The sequence below is a fragment of the Hyperolius riggenbachi genome, chromosome 5 (assembly GCF_040937935.1).
Source record: "Hyperolius riggenbachi isolate aHypRig1 chromosome 5, aHypRig1.pri, whole genome shotgun sequence".
Classification (NCBI taxonomy): Eukaryota; Metazoa; Chordata; class Amphibia; order Anura; family Hyperoliidae; genus Hyperolius; species Hyperolius riggenbachi.
In genome coordinates, this window is record NC_090650.1 from 134,047,405 (window position 1) to 134,064,852 (window position 17,448).

Below are 17,448 nucleotides of genomic sequence, written 5' to 3' on the forward strand. Positions count from 1 at the left end.
TGCTACTGTCTGAAAATGCCAAGGCACTCTGAAAAGCTGTGAGCGAGGCTTGTTTACTTTATAGGGAATTAGAGTATTAAAACAAAAAAGTATTTGGCTCGAGGAATTCCCTATAAACTATATGAAAGGAGCACAATTATGCAATGAGTAAAAGTTTATCTCAGATCCACTTTAACTTCGTCACTGCCTCCAGCTGCTGTGTTTCCTGCCGCGTTCTATCTACTGAAGACTTCCTCCTTCATAGCGGAAGTTCCTCTGCAAAGAAAGTAGTAAAGAGGATCTAGAATGGTGCTGAGTGCAGCAACCAGAGGTAGTGATGTAGGTGAGTTAACCCCACTTGCCGCATCCTGCATACACCAGCAGTCAGGCTGTTTCTCCTCAGGTGAAGCTGCATTAGCTACCCACCCACTAATTATTGCTAGTGAATTTCACACTTAAAGAGAATCTGTACTCTCAAATTCTTACAATAAAAAGCATACCATTGTATTTATTATGTTCTCCTGGGCCCCTCTTTGCCCTTTCCGCCGCTCCCTGCCGCGTTTCTGGCTTTTAATCGCCAGACTTTGGCAGTGTTTACAAACAAAAAAACATGGCCGCTAACCAGAAAGTGATGTGTATATATATATATATATATATATATATATATATATATATATATATATATATATATATATATATATCTCGTGTTACAGTATACTACAAGTTTTTATTACATAGAGAATTATCTGCACTCCAGTCTGGGATTCTCACAGTTCTCAGCATGAGACAGGCAGCCCCCTTCCCACTCAGAGAGCTCTGTCTGTGAGGAGTAAACAAAGCACTCAGAGCCTGGAGGGGGGGCAGGGGGGGGGGTGCATCACTTGTTCCTATCACAGCAAAGGCAGTGCATTCCTCTCTGGCTCAACAAGGCTTGACAAAGAAAAGAAGATTAGATATATTACAGAGACAGTGCAACTAGAAAAGGCTGCAGTAATCCAGACCACATTAGAACAGGTATAGGAACTTATAGGATAGAAGAAATAAGGCTGAAAGTTTTGTTACAGAGTTTCTTTAAGAACTCCTGTATTAAACTGCTTGTGTAAGCTTCCTTTCATCTCTCTCCACACACATCTGCTTATACATTGTATGGTCATTGGAATAAAAAAATAATTTGACAGTTTTTTTTACTGGTTTGAGCATAGATATATACATTTATCTCATTATATATACATTTAAAGAGAAACCGTAACCAAGAATTAAACTTCATCCCAGTCAGTAGCTGATACCCCCCATGAGAAATATATTCCTTTTCTCAAACGGATCATCAGAGGGTCTGTATGGCTGATTTTGTGGTGAAACCATTCCCACAGTGTGAGGTCCTAACATCACATTGTGGGAGCCTTGGTGCATTGTGGGAAATAACAGCTGTTTCCAACTGCCAAAAAAGCAAGCAGCATCTCCTTCCAGTGACATCACCTGCCACCAGTAAAAATGTCACCATGTCATAAATGTCTGGTTGTAAATCAGGGAGAGTAAAGATTTTACAATGAGCAAACACTGACTAAATCATTTATACATAATTATTGTAAAAATTAAGCACTTTTTTATTACATTATTTTCACTGGAGTTCCTCTTTAAATCATTTTTATTCAAAACTGAATATACCCTGGTTATCTATCCTTAATTACAAGAGGTTGTACCACTTTTACTGATTCCAAATCACAATACATTTTTGTTAATTTAGCCATATGCTTACAGATGTGTGGTAGATCAGGTAAATGATTACTTGATGCTGATTGTTTACACATTAGGCTACCACCGTGCACGTCTACATACTAGACTAGATTTTTTACATAACTGTAATCTAACATCAGTTTCACCACCGCTGGTTCTTGCTTTGTACTGCCCAATGCAATACAAAGCTGTGAGGTCACCATTCATCACTCCCATCCATGCATCACTCCCACACTCCCGCTGACATTGTCCACCCAAAGAGCAGGCTTCACTGATCAATATGCCCAAGTGTTTTTCTTTGTATGTTTTTATTACAAATAATAGTGTACAGTATGGCTATCTTTACAGTTCATTACCACAAACTATCTTCCCAATCTAACACAAGCCCTTAGTTAACATTTACTCTTTCAAGTGTGTCCTGAAATTATTCCAGCTAATTTACAGCTATTAAACACTTTTGTTGGATTGAATTCATAAAAAGATTAATGAGGGTAAACACACCATCAATGAGATAATCTTTACTTACTAAACAGATGGCAACAAAGGGCCTGTGACCTTCTCTTCATGGTATCATCTGCTCCTTCGTGTCCGCTAGTTTACTCGTCATACTGTCTGCAAGATATAAACAGAAAATGGAAAATGTATGATTTGAACAGTGCCAGGAAAACCATCATTGGTCCTAAAAGCATTTATGCCACCTCACGCTACAGTTATATTTCACAGGTTATAGGTTAATATTAAGGTGGCCACACACCACACCATTTTTTTTAAATATCTGTTCAATTTAAGAATTGCAATCAATTTTTCTGACTGATTGTAACATTTCAAAATATGACCAATGTACCACACACCTATGTTCACTTTTTCCCCAGTTATGATAAAAATGATTGAAAACTCTGACAAAATTGCTAGGGTGTGTATATTGATACACTGACAATCTAACACACACCATACAATCTTTAGAACGATTGAAGAAAAATATCTGGCATTCCGGATTGATAAAAATCGAAGAAAACGGGAAATCCGATCAGATTTTTCAGTCGAATGAAAAGAAAGCTTTCGATTTGTTTAGGGAGATACGATCGTTTTTATTGAATTGCCGTAAAAAAACCAGATCATTTTATTGTATCGTGTGTGGCCACCTTTAATTATTATATGAGCACAAGTAAGAGGTTGTAAACACCTTCAGCTTAGTTTGCCCCAAAAATAAAAAAATAATTTTGGGAACTTTTATAGAAGTATTTAAAAGAGTCCCCCAATGCCTACTGACTGGTTGCTAGTAATCAGGCATGCATCTGGTTGCTGCTATTTTTTCCCTCTGCAGCTTGCACCCCCTCATACCTACCCTTTCTATAAAACAAACCACACAGATCACTGTGTTTGTACAATTAAAAGATCAAGAAGGATAATTTCAAGAGACTATTACTGAAGGTGCATACTAGGCCTAAGGACTATATTGAAATAAGTACTTCAACTTACATGTACCTTATGTGTTCTTTAAATTCCTTTTTAGTTTGCCATTACTACCTACATTGCTTAGACTGTCCACCATAGTCCTACAATGTTCTTCTTGTTTATGCAGTACTATCTGTGTAGACCCACAGTGGATATATCTTATACCACACCAGTTATCTGTAAGCCACACTTTAACAGCAAACAGTTTTGGAAAGCTTTGACCATGTCTAAATCCACTGTTTCCACTCAGGTAATGCAAAAGAGTTATTCAATGTTACAGAAATAACTTGGTTTCAGCTTTTAAGTTATAGAGAAAATCTGCTGAGGTCCAGACATGGCCCCAAGGCCTTGATTCATGAAATTGTGGTAATATTACAAAGCATGCACTAATATTCCCGTCGCATGCGCAACTACCGCGAGATACTTTCGTAGCACGACCGCGGTACTCCATTAGCGCAGCGTACTACGTGCATTACCAGCGTATCTCATGTTAGTTAAGCGTGCACACAAGAATATTACCACACACTGTAATATTACCGTGCACTGTGTATGTGTGGTAATATTTCCGCAATTTCATGAATCAAGGCCCAACAGACAGCAAACTGTTAAGTTGCACAGAAAGTTACTTTATACTTCAAACTTACAGAGAGTCTTCCCAGAGTGGTTTTGAGAAAATGCCCAAGAACCAGACTATAACAGATTATGTACACTGCCGAGTTCCTGATGGAACTGCCAAGTTACTGCAAGAGCATCGGTAGTACAATTAACCGAAATAGAATGCTCAGACTGATGAACGACTGCCAAAGTGATCAAATCCGTTCAATATTTTAGAGAATGAACTTTTGAATTTTCATTCACAAAGGAAAACTGATGTTCCAAGACCAAAGCAAGTAAATAGAATGCCTGTAAGTTTGGCTGCCACTATTCTTGTAATGCAAATTAGTGGCTATAAGCCGCATTGGGTGTCAGGTTTTTAATTTGGTAGCCAGTGGCGTTACCGTGCACAACTGGGCATTGGTGATCAGCTGTTTTACAGCTGAACTCCAGTATCCAATTCATGCAATGTAGCTGGCAGCTAAATCACACACCTAAAAACAAAGATGGTGGAAAACGAGTATTAGGGGAATTTTAGGAGGGTTAGGCAATTGGGTTGGATGGATATTATATGTATCAGTAAACGCTAATATAGTAAACATTCGTTTATAGTAAACTAATGTCCAGGTACCGGCGAAGCAAGTAGCGCCTGGTATAATAAACCCTACTATAATAGAACTTCTGTTATAGTAAACCTGTTTTTGGCCCCTGCGGTATTCTGTATCCGGCTATAGTGGAAAGTGGGTGGGCGCAGGTATCATACGTCAGTCGGAGACCCATAAACTGTGGTCAGTTGGCAGGCTGGCAGCAAACTGTAGCCTGTTTGTTATCTGCACACTACTCTGGGCTTGCGTGGATTACCTCAAAAGCATCAGCCAGTGAGACCTATGCTTTCTGTGTAAGCTGCTGTCTGATTACTGAGAGTATTGCCTATCATCTGTGACTTGCTTGTGCATGGCTGCAACACGGCAGTATCATCCAGGCTGCACAGGCATGTGGACAGAGGAGTACACTATCAGTACTGTACCTGCATCAACTGTTGAGATCTATGCTTCCTGTCCAAGATGTTGCGTGTTTACTGCATGCAAATCCCTGGATAGTTAAATACTGTGTATTTTGATCTAGATTAAACACTGTCTGCACTTGCTTGCTGTAGCATTGAAAAGAAAAAATGACTCCCAATTATTGATTGAATTAAGATACAGTACCATGGTATACTTTATGTGCTTAAATATGACAATTTCTGATATAGTAAACTTCTGATATAGTAAACAAATTTTCCAGGTGCCTTGAAGTCTACCATAAAGGGATTCTACTGTATTGGTCTCACTCGGTGCCCAAAATAACAGGCATACAAATCGGTTGTATGAACGATTCAAATGATGCAGTGTTACATGGGAGACAAGTACATGCGCAAGAGTCTTTTAAATGCAAAATGACCATAGTGCTGGTCTGCCTCATTGTATCTCACCCCCAGTACCACTGCATCATTTGTATGATTATTGTCTTATTTGTAGACCAATAGAGACATACCGACGGATGGTGTCAGAACTCTGACATCATCATTAATTCCACCACCCGCTACAGTTTCTTTTGAGGGCACAGCCCAACTGATGCCAGTCCCCCTTGTGGTGATGTTTCTGCCTACATGGTTACCAGCACTTAATCAGAGTTAGCTTTGTTTATACACACACAAATCCAGTGTATGCCTCCCAGACTGCTAAGTGATTGATTGCCCAGGCCAGTGATTGGCTCCTGAGTTACTGTGGAAAATGCCCAGTTACCAGACTGCACTCCTTAGAGAAATCAGACGAATCACTGAGATACTGCCCAAATCTCAGGTTGCTAAATCACACTGAGACCAGTCACACTGCTGGAATACTACAAGAGACCATTGAGAGATTTAGGGCTGGTTCAGACGGGCGTTTTTGTGGCGTTTAACGCAGCGTTTCAGACGCAGCGTTTTTTGGGATCTACTGCCATCCCATGCAAGTGAATGGGAGCGTTTAGAGCTGGCTTTTGCAGGCTTTCATGAAAGCCTGGCAGTAGATCCCAGCGTTGCGTCTAGTCTCAAAAGCAACATGCTGCTTTCAGAGGCAGTAAACGCGAGGAAACAATAGCAGAGACCAGAACTGCTAGCCTTGAACGCTTTTCAAAAGCTTTCAAAAGCTAGCTTTTAAACGCTGGCGTTTAAACGCTGGCGTTTGAACGCAATGCCAAGCAAAAGCTCAGCAGACGCCCGTGTGAACCAGCCCTTAACCTTAACCCCTCCATCTAATGCCTAATCTTAAAGCGGACCTAAACCGAGGACTTCCTCTCTACTCTAAAAGACAAGTAACAGCATAATATCCTTTACATAAAAACATTTCCTTATTACTGCTTTCAGAGCTCCTCAGAGCTGCTGCAGTTTTAGGTACTTCCTGGTTTCATACAAGCACATACCAGGTTAACCTCCTGTGCTACATAGAGCCTGTCTGAATTGGCACACTGTGGCACAGATCAGACAGAGGTGACAGCTCAAATTACAGTGATGTATTAGATAAGGGAGAATTAGACAGCCTGTTATCTCTATATATACGAACAGTGTGAGGTTTTCTGTGTTTTACTTCTCTTCTCTGGAAAAGTTTAGGTCCTCTTTAACCCCACTAAAACTGCTTAACACTAATTAACCACTTGATGAACACAGTGGGAAACCCCCCTAAAGATCAGGCTAATTATTGCTAAAATGGCGTCTGCAGCTTTAAGGCCAAGCTTCAGGGCCACACAACACAGCACACAAGTGATTTCTCCCCCCTCTTTCCCCCCCACCAACAGAGCTCTCTGTTGGTGGGGTCTGATCGCCCCCTAGATGTTTATTTTTTTATGTAAATATTTATATGCGTGTTTTTTAAATTTTTGTTTCTATTTATGTATTTATTTATTTAATTTCTATCCTCTCCAGCCAATCCCTGTGATCAGCCTATGACAGCTAATCACTCCTGACACCATGGAGGGGACAGCCATGTCACACGCTGTCCCCAGTACAGCGCTGCTGCTGATCGCAGCGCTGTACATGATTATTAGACGGCAGTTTCGCCGTCTAACAGTCTCAGAGACTGAAGGCGGGGGAGAGCAGGAGATGCGCGCGCAGCCTGTGCGCAATCTCCTGCAAAGTGAAGCCCCATGACTTGACGCCAATTGGCGTTAGGCGGTCCTGGGGCTGCAGCTGCGGTCACGGCCATTGGCGTGAGGCGGTCTTAAAGTAGTTAAACACAGGTGTCCAAACTACAGAAAGTTGTAGCCAATTGTCTATAATTGGCTCCAACCATTAAATTCTTCTTTCGGTAAGCAGGTGTCCAATCAGTCATTTGGGCACCCGGGGCGAGTTGTAGCTGATCGGCTACTACTTGCACTGGGTGCCCAGATGCCCGGTTGAATGCCTGCTTGCCGAAACTTAACACAGACATCTATTAGACACCTGCTGGTGCAGCCCCCGAAAACGACTTTTCCGTGAGAGATTACCCAGACTTGAGAATCAGGTGAGAGGCCGATCAGCCTGCCAAGTTAGAGAGTTTACAGTATACACAGTGCATATTATACTCAATTTCCTGAGTTCTTTCAGATGAAAACAGACCTGTCCCTTTATGCACCCAAAATCCAATAGATAATCAGTCTGCCGTTTGCAATTTACCCACTATTGCTGGTGCACTATTTCAAAGGCTGAATCAGAGGATGAGCAAGAACGGTCTCAGGTCTGGAAATCAGTCATATAGAGGTTACCAACAATCATCTTGCAGCTATGCAGAAGTGAAAGATATACTGTATATTCCTGCGTATAAGACTACTTTTTAACCCTTGAAAATCTTCTGAAGAGTTAGGGGTCGTCTTATACGCCGGGTGTCATTGATGCCGGTTGATACGCCCTATCCTGTTACCGATTCTCAGATCTCGCTGCTGAGGGAGTGCAATCTATTCTTCCATACCGCTCTGATAAACAGGTAGACAAGGACAGCTGACCAGTCTACTTAAGGAGAGTTGACCAATGCACCAAGTCAATTGACTATATACTGTTATATACTGGGTAACACATACAGTACAGCACCAGTATCTGTTCATACACAGCACCAGTATTTTTTTATTTTTATTTTAATGTGGTGTGCGTTGGAAGAGGGGTAGTCTTATACGGCGAGTATATCCCAAACTCTATATTTTAACTGGAAAAGTTGGGGGGTCGTCTTATACGCCCAGTCGTCTTATATGCCGGAATATACGGTACTTTCAGATAACAGGATCTTGTGAAAAATTAACTAAACACAACACTGAATTAATGCATGCTAAAAACTAATTGTATTAGGAGTTTCATTTTGCTAAATAAATTCACTAATAAAAGTCATACATGTAAAAAATAGTATATGTGCCTAGTTATATATTCATTAAGGGCCACATATAGTACAACACCATGCAGTAAAATCAGTAAAATTAGCAAGCAGTTGCAGTGAAGCTATTACTTTATAATATGCATCAAAATTCCTTAGAGCAGTGCAGATTTGTGAATTTGTGAATAAAACATACAGTATTTAGGCTGGGTGTACATGGCTGTGCGGGAAAGTTTTCTGTCATGTGCAGGGTTTTTTGTGTGTGCGTTATTAGTGCGTTTGCGTTGGCGTTCTTTCCCTGCATATGTGTTTTTCAAGCATTTAGCGTGCGTTTTTATGCATATGCGGCTCACATATAGAAAACGCTTATGCATTTTGTATGCGTTTTCCATACGTTTTTATATTGCCTTTTATGCAAATCACTGGAAAGAGAACAGGAAGCGGAAATACATCACAAAACAATAATTAAGAAAAAGCATATAAAAATGCATGGAAAAAGCATGAAAAACGCATACTATTGTGTTACCATTGACTTTCATTATATGCGTTTTTTATGCATTTTTGAAAATTATGCATCAAAATCAGCGTTTTTAAAAAATCATGTTTCAAAACTTTTTTTATATGCGTTTTTTATGCAACCCATTGAGTTGCATTAGTGGCAAAAACGCTGAATTTTCCGCAATGCTAGCGTTTCTGCTATGTGTGTTCCTAGCCTTAGCCCGCACGCTTTTAAACACACACGTTTCCATTTTTTTTGGTGCCTTTTTGTCATGCTTTGCATTTTTTACTACTATGCGATTCTACATAGAACAATATCCATCTCTGGATATTTCTTCAGAAAAACACATGTGAAAAATGCATACACCTTACTATACATGTGTTTCCTATTGAAATACATTATAATATAAGTGAAACGCAATTGCATCTGGAAAAATGTTGCATGCTGTGAGTTTTTGTTCATACATATGAAATTTGCATAGGCTGGAAACGATTCGATATACTTTCATGTACCATGTTGTCAAATGTGAATTTGGATGCATGAAAAATGGGTAACAGCTTGTTGGCAGCTACCTACTATGTTTAGTTATTGTATGACATAGAAGCATATACGGGTCTAGCTGAGTATATAATGTACAAAGCTGTGCACTCCATTTTTTAATTTTCATTCTTTTTATTATTGAATTTTTCATAGGTGAATCTTTGAATACAATTAGATTTTAGCATGCATTGATTCAGTATTTGTTTTGTTTATGTTAGTAAAGGGTAAGAATACATAACTTCCCTTATATCTGCTCATTCAGGGTACCATACCCAGTATATTAAGTAGCCATAAGTACGTTCTTGTGACTCCTAAGAGACATATCTCCCTGTGATAGACCCTTAGTGACATGTCTTCTTAGTGACACACCCCTTAACACAGCCCCTGAGGATAGACCCCTTAATGACAAATCCTCTAGAGACTTAGTGACAATGGCTCATGACAAACCCTCTTAATGACAGAGAACCATGTGACAGACTCCTTATACAGCTACCCTAAGTGACAGAGCCACACACGATAGACTCCTTTGTGACAGACACTCTAGAGATAGACTCCTTGGTGAAATAGCCTATGTGACTGTCTGCCTAGTGACATAGTTCCCTGTGACAAGCTTCAGTGACAAACTCCTTAATGACATAACATCCTTTGTGACACCCTTAGTGACATAGCCTGTTTAGTCACATGCAGCATGCTCCTTAGTAACTTAGCCCCATTAGTGACATAGCACCCTGTGTCAGAAGCTCCTTATTGAAAGTCCCCTAGTAACATAGTCCCCTTAGTGACAAACGTCTAAGTGACAGAACTTATTAAGTGTCAGACCTTGTTGAAACATATAACCTTAAGGCCCATACCCACTACCTGATTTTTCCGATGACCAGTAATTTCTTGAGCGATGAGGGATCGTTTCCGTGATCTCGCAATGTGGGTAAAGGTGTGCATTTAAACAAGCGATGTTTGGCGACTTGCAGCGTCAATGACCATCACGGCGGATTGGATCTTTAAGATCCCCGATGACTCCTGCGCAAAGTACCGTGATTGCTTGAACTCTTGTTCGCGCCCGTCATGTACTGTCTCATATATCCATCGGCAGGAAGATGTATGGGGGATGGCTCGTTGTCATGGGACGTTGCTGGGATCCATCTTCCTGCCTCATAGGGCGAATATTCAGCTTTAGTGAAGGTATTCTTAGGGACATAGCCCCTTAAGCAACACCCTTAGCCCCCTTATTTACAGACCCTATAGTGACATAACAACTTAGTGGCATAGTCTGCTTAGTGGCTTGGTCCCTTTAGTGACAGAACCTCATTAGTTAAAGAGCCCCCAGTAACATAGCTACCTTAGTGACAGATAGGGATGATCAATGATATGCAAATACTTCCAAGTTTATGCAAATGTATGTACATTTTTATGCAAATATCTGCAGCTTGAAATTGGTCCAATCAGTTAAAACCTGGGTGGAACTTGATTGGCCCAATTTCAAGCTGCATATATTTGCATGAAAATGTACATAAATTTGCATAAACTCAAAAATATTTGCATCTCTTTGATCATCCCTAGTGACAGAGCCCCCTTAATGACATGCTACTTAGTGATATACAACCCTTATGTGACATGGCTTTCTTAGTAACATAGCTAAGAAAAAAAACTGTTACAATCAACAATGCTGTTAGATAAAATAAATGTCAGTCCCTATGCCTAATTCAGCAGAAAAGAACAGAGTTTTTGAGGAGCTGTAACTCAACAGAAAAACAATACTAAATGTGTACAGATGACGAAGTGTCAGATACACAGATCTATAAAAGTTATCAGGACAATGTCTGTCCAAAAGCAATAAAACTTTATTTACTAGGGCCCATGAACATTTAGGCAGTTAAACACAGCACTTATTTCTTCACTGTAAAGCTTGTTGCCAGATCTGAAGAGGCAATAACATTTTTGTTTTTACATTCCTTTGTCAGCAACAATCAGTAAACATTAGCAGCAGTGTTGAAACTGAGCTGCACACATAGTAGAAGCAGAGAGAGCTGAGAAGTGATCACTAAATTGATGTTATATATCTAATTTTATCTTATGAAAGTTCCTCTTTCAAAATCTGACTTTTGTACATACTATTTATCCGTAAAGCAGCCAGAGAAAATCTAGTACTGAAAAAATATGTTAATATTTTCATGACTAATGAACTGCTACTGATTACAACAAATGCAAATGGTCTTAATTTTAAGTCTGGTAAAATTGCTTCCAAACCTTTCATCCCATCACATAAAAGGAAGAAGCAGCAGCAGAAGCAGTTCCATGATGCTGGTACTCATTCCCCAGTCTCTTTCAGAAGGATGCAGTCTGGCATAATCGCTAGAGAAGGAATTCAATTGCAAAACACTTTTTGAACACTGAGAAACATTAAAGTGGCAGCATTAATTTACTGTACAAAATACCCCATGTGTTTTCAAAATTAGCATGGTAAGTCTCAAGTCATCAATTAAAAAACAGTTATGTTATGAATTTCATTTTGCACATATTAAATGCATTTACTGTTGCCGGGCTCGCATAAATATATTTCACTTTTTATATTAACGGCACATCAAAGAATGTGATTTATTAGATCTAGTGTGTAAAGATTTAATAGTTAATTCCCCATATTAATATAGTGCTAAGATGTTAAGTATTACTTTACAAAATCCTTTCAAATCAATCCTTGTTGCAAAGTAGTTGTGGTGTTTCTGTGTTCAGCTTAGTACATTATCAACACTGTACTGTGCATCAGGGTCTCTTTTGGCTTTGTGTTGTTGTTTATCCGGGCTTGTTCTTGCACATAGCATCCTACCGTAGCACTGACCAGGAACCCCATCATTGGCACATTTGTATTTCCCATTGGAGCAACCCATTGTTCCTTTTGTCTGGACCAACAAGAATCATTAGCAGGAAATTCAAATACACCCCATTGGGAAATTTAATTCAGCTCCAGTGTGGCTTATATTAATTTCCCACTGAGCATCTCTGTTGGTCTAAATCAATGACCAATAGGGATGCTAAGCCGAAAACTCAAAGAAGCTCCACTGAATCTGATTTCAATATCTCTATACGTTTCATAGTGAATGGGCAGCTCAGGTGAAGTGGGGTAAGATCACTTCACTTGTAATCTTTATGCAGAATCCAGATATCATAAGGAAAGCATATCTGGCAATCGAGGGACCTAAGTCATAGCTTAACACTCCAAACAGGTGTGATCATTAAAGTGTATCTCAATTCAAAACTACCTCTCTGCTCTAAAAGATTAGGCATAGAATGATAACTATTAGGGGGAAAAAAATCTAAGGGCCCACTATTGCTCAATACTCGTCAGCTTCCCCGTGATGCCTGAATTCTGATCCGAACTGTCCTGTCTCCCAGTGGGGGAAGGTGGGGGGGGGTGTTGAGTTGTGTGTTCCCTCAATCTATCTTTTGATGTTTTCTTAATCAGCCACTACATTTTCAGTCTTCCATTCTAGCTGATGTATAAAGACAACCCCACATACTGTTGCTTTAGAATATTTACAATGAGCTTTCTTCCCAATTTGCTAATACAGCATGCATTTTCCTCACCGTTTCATTCCACCTACAACAATCATTCTGTTTGATTTGAAGACTGTGTTTAACCCAGATACTACCTTGTTGATCATTATTACTTTTGTTTACACTTAAACTTTAACGTCTCTTACCAAATATTGGTTTATGTTTGGCTCAATTTGTAGACTATGCAGAAGAACATGCTTTGCCCTGCCAGAGTGATACCCTCTTGCCAGTTTGCTGCCACTGTAAGTCACCCTGCAATGCAGAGTGTTGTATATGAATCAGGGATACAGCACTGATTTAATTGATTCATGCGTACAAATATAAGAATGGCTCGGTGGAATTGTGCTGGTTACAGGCTAGGGCTTGTGTCTACCAAAATAACCAAAGCAGTACAAGCCACAGCCATGGTTTAGCAAAACAAGCAATCACTCTTATATTGCTTTCCAGCGCATGCTCAGAAGCACCCTAACTAATAAGAAAAAAAGAAAGAAAATTATGATAAGGGAATATTAATTCACTTTGAAGTGGATATCTTAGGAGATTTTGCTAATGTGCTTTTAACTGTGGCTTTTATGTTCTGGAATTTACTTCCTCTAAGTGCACCATTTGCCGGGGTCCCCACTAATGTGATCAGGAGGCATTTCGAAGACCGGTTTCCTCAAACAAGACCAGCTGTTTGTATTATGTACTTGCTCTTACGGTTGACCTTTCCCTTTTCACTTTCCAATCCAAGATGAAAGCTGTGGAATTTTGTAGGGTCGTCTTAATCAGAAGCCATTTAAAAATTCCTTTCAAGCATGGCTAATACCAGAGGACTATAAATCTAAGGCCATAGAATTGAATAGCATTTACCGTTGGTATTTCCCCTTTTAAAGATTTAGTCATCCTAGGTAAATCACTTCATATGGAGTCTTTTTTCTCTCTCTTTATTCTCTTCTGGTCCCTGGAGAGGGGTTGGTTCCTATTAAATGCATTATCCTGGCGATTCAACTTTTGTGGTCAAACATGTCATTTTTTTAAAGGGGACTTGCAGCGTAAGAACAACAGTGAAGATAATGTATGTGGATTACCATACATGTCTTCATTTTTACTAAAGTTCTCAATAGTCAAGAAAAACACTAGAAGAAAGTAAGATATTTTAGTTCACTTTATCACTCCGTCAGCAGTCAACAAAGTAATGTGATGTTCCATTGGTACTAACTGTGTGTCAGCAATGTTTCATCTAGTGATTGAGAAACAGATCACTGTTTGACAATTCCCTTCATAGAGACTATTCACGTTTGCGAAGGATATAGCAATCACCCGCTGACCATGTCCTAAATGTAAATATTATTTGCCCACTGAATCCTGCCAAGCAGCAACAGTGACCAGACCACTCTCCAAAAAGCACCAACAAGCTCCCTATAAACAGAGAGTATACATTAAATTGGGGTAGTAGCAGGACTGAGTGCATGGTACAGGAAAGAGGAAAGGGTGGAATAAGGATCATTGTAGCACAGACCAGAGGTCAGGGTAAGACAGCAGAAACAATGAAGGTGAAGGCGTGGAAATGCCAAAATGTGTAGTGACGTCATTGGCACGTGAAAGTTCTGTGGGGGTCCCGGTCTGCGCTCCACCACCATCCGATGGACCACCACCACTGCAGGCCACAGAGGTAGGGAGACTGCACCCTACGGACATGTTCAGTGCTTATGCCCAACTACAGGTGCTCAACTTTCTGTCATTTACTAAGTTCATTTTATATTGCATGATTTTACTATTAAATCAGTATTGCACTACAGAGCACTCCTCCTTTCTCATGTTCCAGCAGAAACAATGGTTAGGTCAGGGTCTTGGCAGGTAGCAATCAACAAAAAATCATTGGACTAGCCAAGGATAGGACCTGCAGGAGCAGACAGAATAATGTATAATCAACAGAAAGTCTGGAGCTGGCAGCAAGAAGTCATCACAAGAGTCACTTACATACTGAAGTTATGTACACTTCTTGCCGAGGCATTGTGAAACTGGCCTAAACTTCCTGACATAGATTCATCTCTTTATACAGGTGGATGGAACCAAGATATCACTACTTAGTGCCTAAACATGCAAATCCTCTGCACAAACAGGCTATCCTGGGAAAACGGGAATGCATGGAAGTGAATATAGGATGTCAGTGGAGACCTGGAGGGAGGGTCATTGGTGATATCTGGAGTCAGAAAGACTTAAATGAAGCTAACTGTCCCACCACGCTTCTTAAAAGAATTTAACTTTTGTTGATGCAGGATTATGCAAATGTTATATGCAAGTTTATGCAGCTTGAAAACAGACCAATCAAATCTTAGGCAGATGAAAATTAATTAGTTAATTGTCAAGCTACATGAATTTGCATACAGCATTTGCATAATCCTGCATAAACTTGAAATTATTTGCATCTCATTCACCATTCCTAAGGGCCAGAGCCCACTAATGCAGTTGTGTCCGCTTCTGTCCGCTTTTCAGAATCTGTAACATTGAAGTGTAACTTAAAACCGGACACAACTGCATCAGTGGGCTCAGGCCCTAATTGAGGCCTGCTTCTTTTCTCCCTTCTGCAGAGTAACATAGTAGAGCATTATATTTACCTGTACCAGTGATGCATCAGGTCTCCTCTTCTCTTCCCTGGAGCCACAGGTTTTGCTGCATACCTGCCTCCGGCTCTTGATGTGACATGCAGGAACATTTGGGAAACATGTATGCAGCATAGAGCATGCAGCTTCCTGGAAGAGCAGAGGAGACACAACACAGAATCGGAACAGGTAACAATAATGCTCTGCTGCACTACTATGCAACATGTGGAGGGGGTGAGTGACGAAGGGATGTGTTGCAGGAAGGTAAGGCGCTTTACTGGCCACACTTAGGGTCTAAGATAGTGTTATATTGGTTACACTTGGGTTGTGGTGTTAGATCCTAGAAAGGGTGCCCCATGACATTTGTGCCGGAGGGCCCTATGGGTTGTAGTTACGCTATGGCATTGGAATATCACACCATGAACATCTTTGGATTTTTTTTTTCAAAACAGGATTGTAATTTTTTTTTATAGATCATCCTCATCAGAATGTGCTGGGTTTCCTCTTAACCGTCTGTTTTAAGAAAACAAACATTTTTTTCTATTTTGCACATAAAAGCAAACTGTTCAGTGAAGAGTTGACCTTCTTGAGGTAATTTTACTAAGACGTTAGCTTTAGCACCCCATGTGAGATTTCCAAGTGGTATTATCATTCATTGCAATCTTTCACTACAAAGAAATGTTAACAGCAGTTTTATGGGAGCAGTTCATACCTTCATAATGAAAGATCAGTCCTACCTACTCAAGCTTTTCACATTGGTTCAAATAGACCCATTTCAGTTTGCATACAAACAGGTCCACTGACAGGGGCGTTGCTAGCCCCAAAGATCAGTGGCACATGCCATGGATCTATTCTGGGGTGCCCCAGATGTCCCCCAGGCAGAGACCGGCAGCGGGTTGTCGTTCTCACATTCCAAATTCTGCAGACATCTTCTATTCTGGGCTTCTTTCCCTAGTGTCTGAGAATGAATCAGATACTAGAGCTCCTAGCATCTGATTCTAACTGCTTATGTATGTGATATGCTGCATTTTTTTTGTATTAATAGAAAGGGGGGCTTCAACCAACATTTTGCTTGGCAAGCCTACTTAGACCGCTGTTAAGTTTATGTAAATTTTGCTCCACCCATGACCACACCCACATTCTGGTGCATGACCATGCCCATTTTTTGGCTGGAGTGCCCAAAAGTGCCCCGGATTTCTTTGGATCCTAGCAACACCCTAGTCCACTGATGATGCCATCAACATCTGCCTGAAGCTAATTAGTGACCACCTGGACATCTCCGACTACCTGACCTGGAAGGCCAACCTCACCCACAGGAAAGCCCAGCAGACAATATTCTTTCTTCGCCAAATGAATTAGTTTGCTATGGCCCAGGAGCTTCTACTTCATCCGCTATTAAATCTGCCCCTTGTTCCTTCATCCTGGTGTAGTATGCAGGCTCCTCCACAGGCAACAGATACAAAAAACAGAGGGTCGTGAGATCAGCAAAGAAGATCATTGGGAAACCCTCCCTCCATTGGAACTCCTCTACAACTCCAGACTCTGCTCCAGAGCATTGAGGATTGCCAACGATCCCTCACACACGAGCCACTGCTTCTTCAGTTGGCTCCTGTGGTGATATATTGAGGTGCTGATGATATTAGGGAATACAGGAACTTATTTCTGTCATTTTTCTGTCTGCTATATCTCACATGTGTATTCTGCTTTGAAGCGATGGTCATCTGGCTGTACTACATTTGCATCTAAAGAGGACTTCAGTGATTAGAGCTGGGGTAATCAGACAATGGCAGAAGTGAAGTGTTGAAGTCATTGACACTTGAAACGTTTACACTTCTGTTGAGGAAGACTGTTAAAGCATTGTGAAGAACTCTAGACTAGTCAGGAAGAGTATCTTCACCAAAAGTTGACATATGTGTTAAACACTATTTCATTGTGAGGAAATTAAATTATTGGTGGAGGTGCAAACTATATCCTTATCTTTGATCAGCTAGGAAATACTGTCAACAATGGGGTTGTCACCTGTAACTTGGACTAGGGAAGTCTTTTCATGTATGTGGGCTATAGTACATTTTTCATATATGGATGTTAGATCTCTGGAAATCCAATTATGACTGAGGATGTAATTAAATTTAGTTCCCCCGTCCAAACAGGCTTACAG

The 17,448-nt window shown here is 40.4% G+C and overlaps 1 protein-coding gene across 3 annotated transcripts in view; it reads right to left on the reverse strand.

Annotated features, from left to right (window-relative positions):
- Positions 1 to 17,448, reverse strand: part of TMEM108 (transmembrane protein 108) — a 282,268-nt gene that overhangs the window by 146,966 nt on the left and 117,854 nt on the right. For all 3 annotated transcript variants that reach the window (XM_068234491.1, XM_068234490.1, XM_068234492.1), the window contains one exon: positions 2,240 to 2,325. In XM_068234491.1, coding sequence (XP_068090592.1) covers positions 2,240 to 2,279 — 40 coding nt within the window. In that variant the 5' untranslated portion in view covers positions 2,280 to 2,325. The remainder of the gene's footprint in view (positions 1 to 2,239; positions 2,326 to 17,448) is intronic.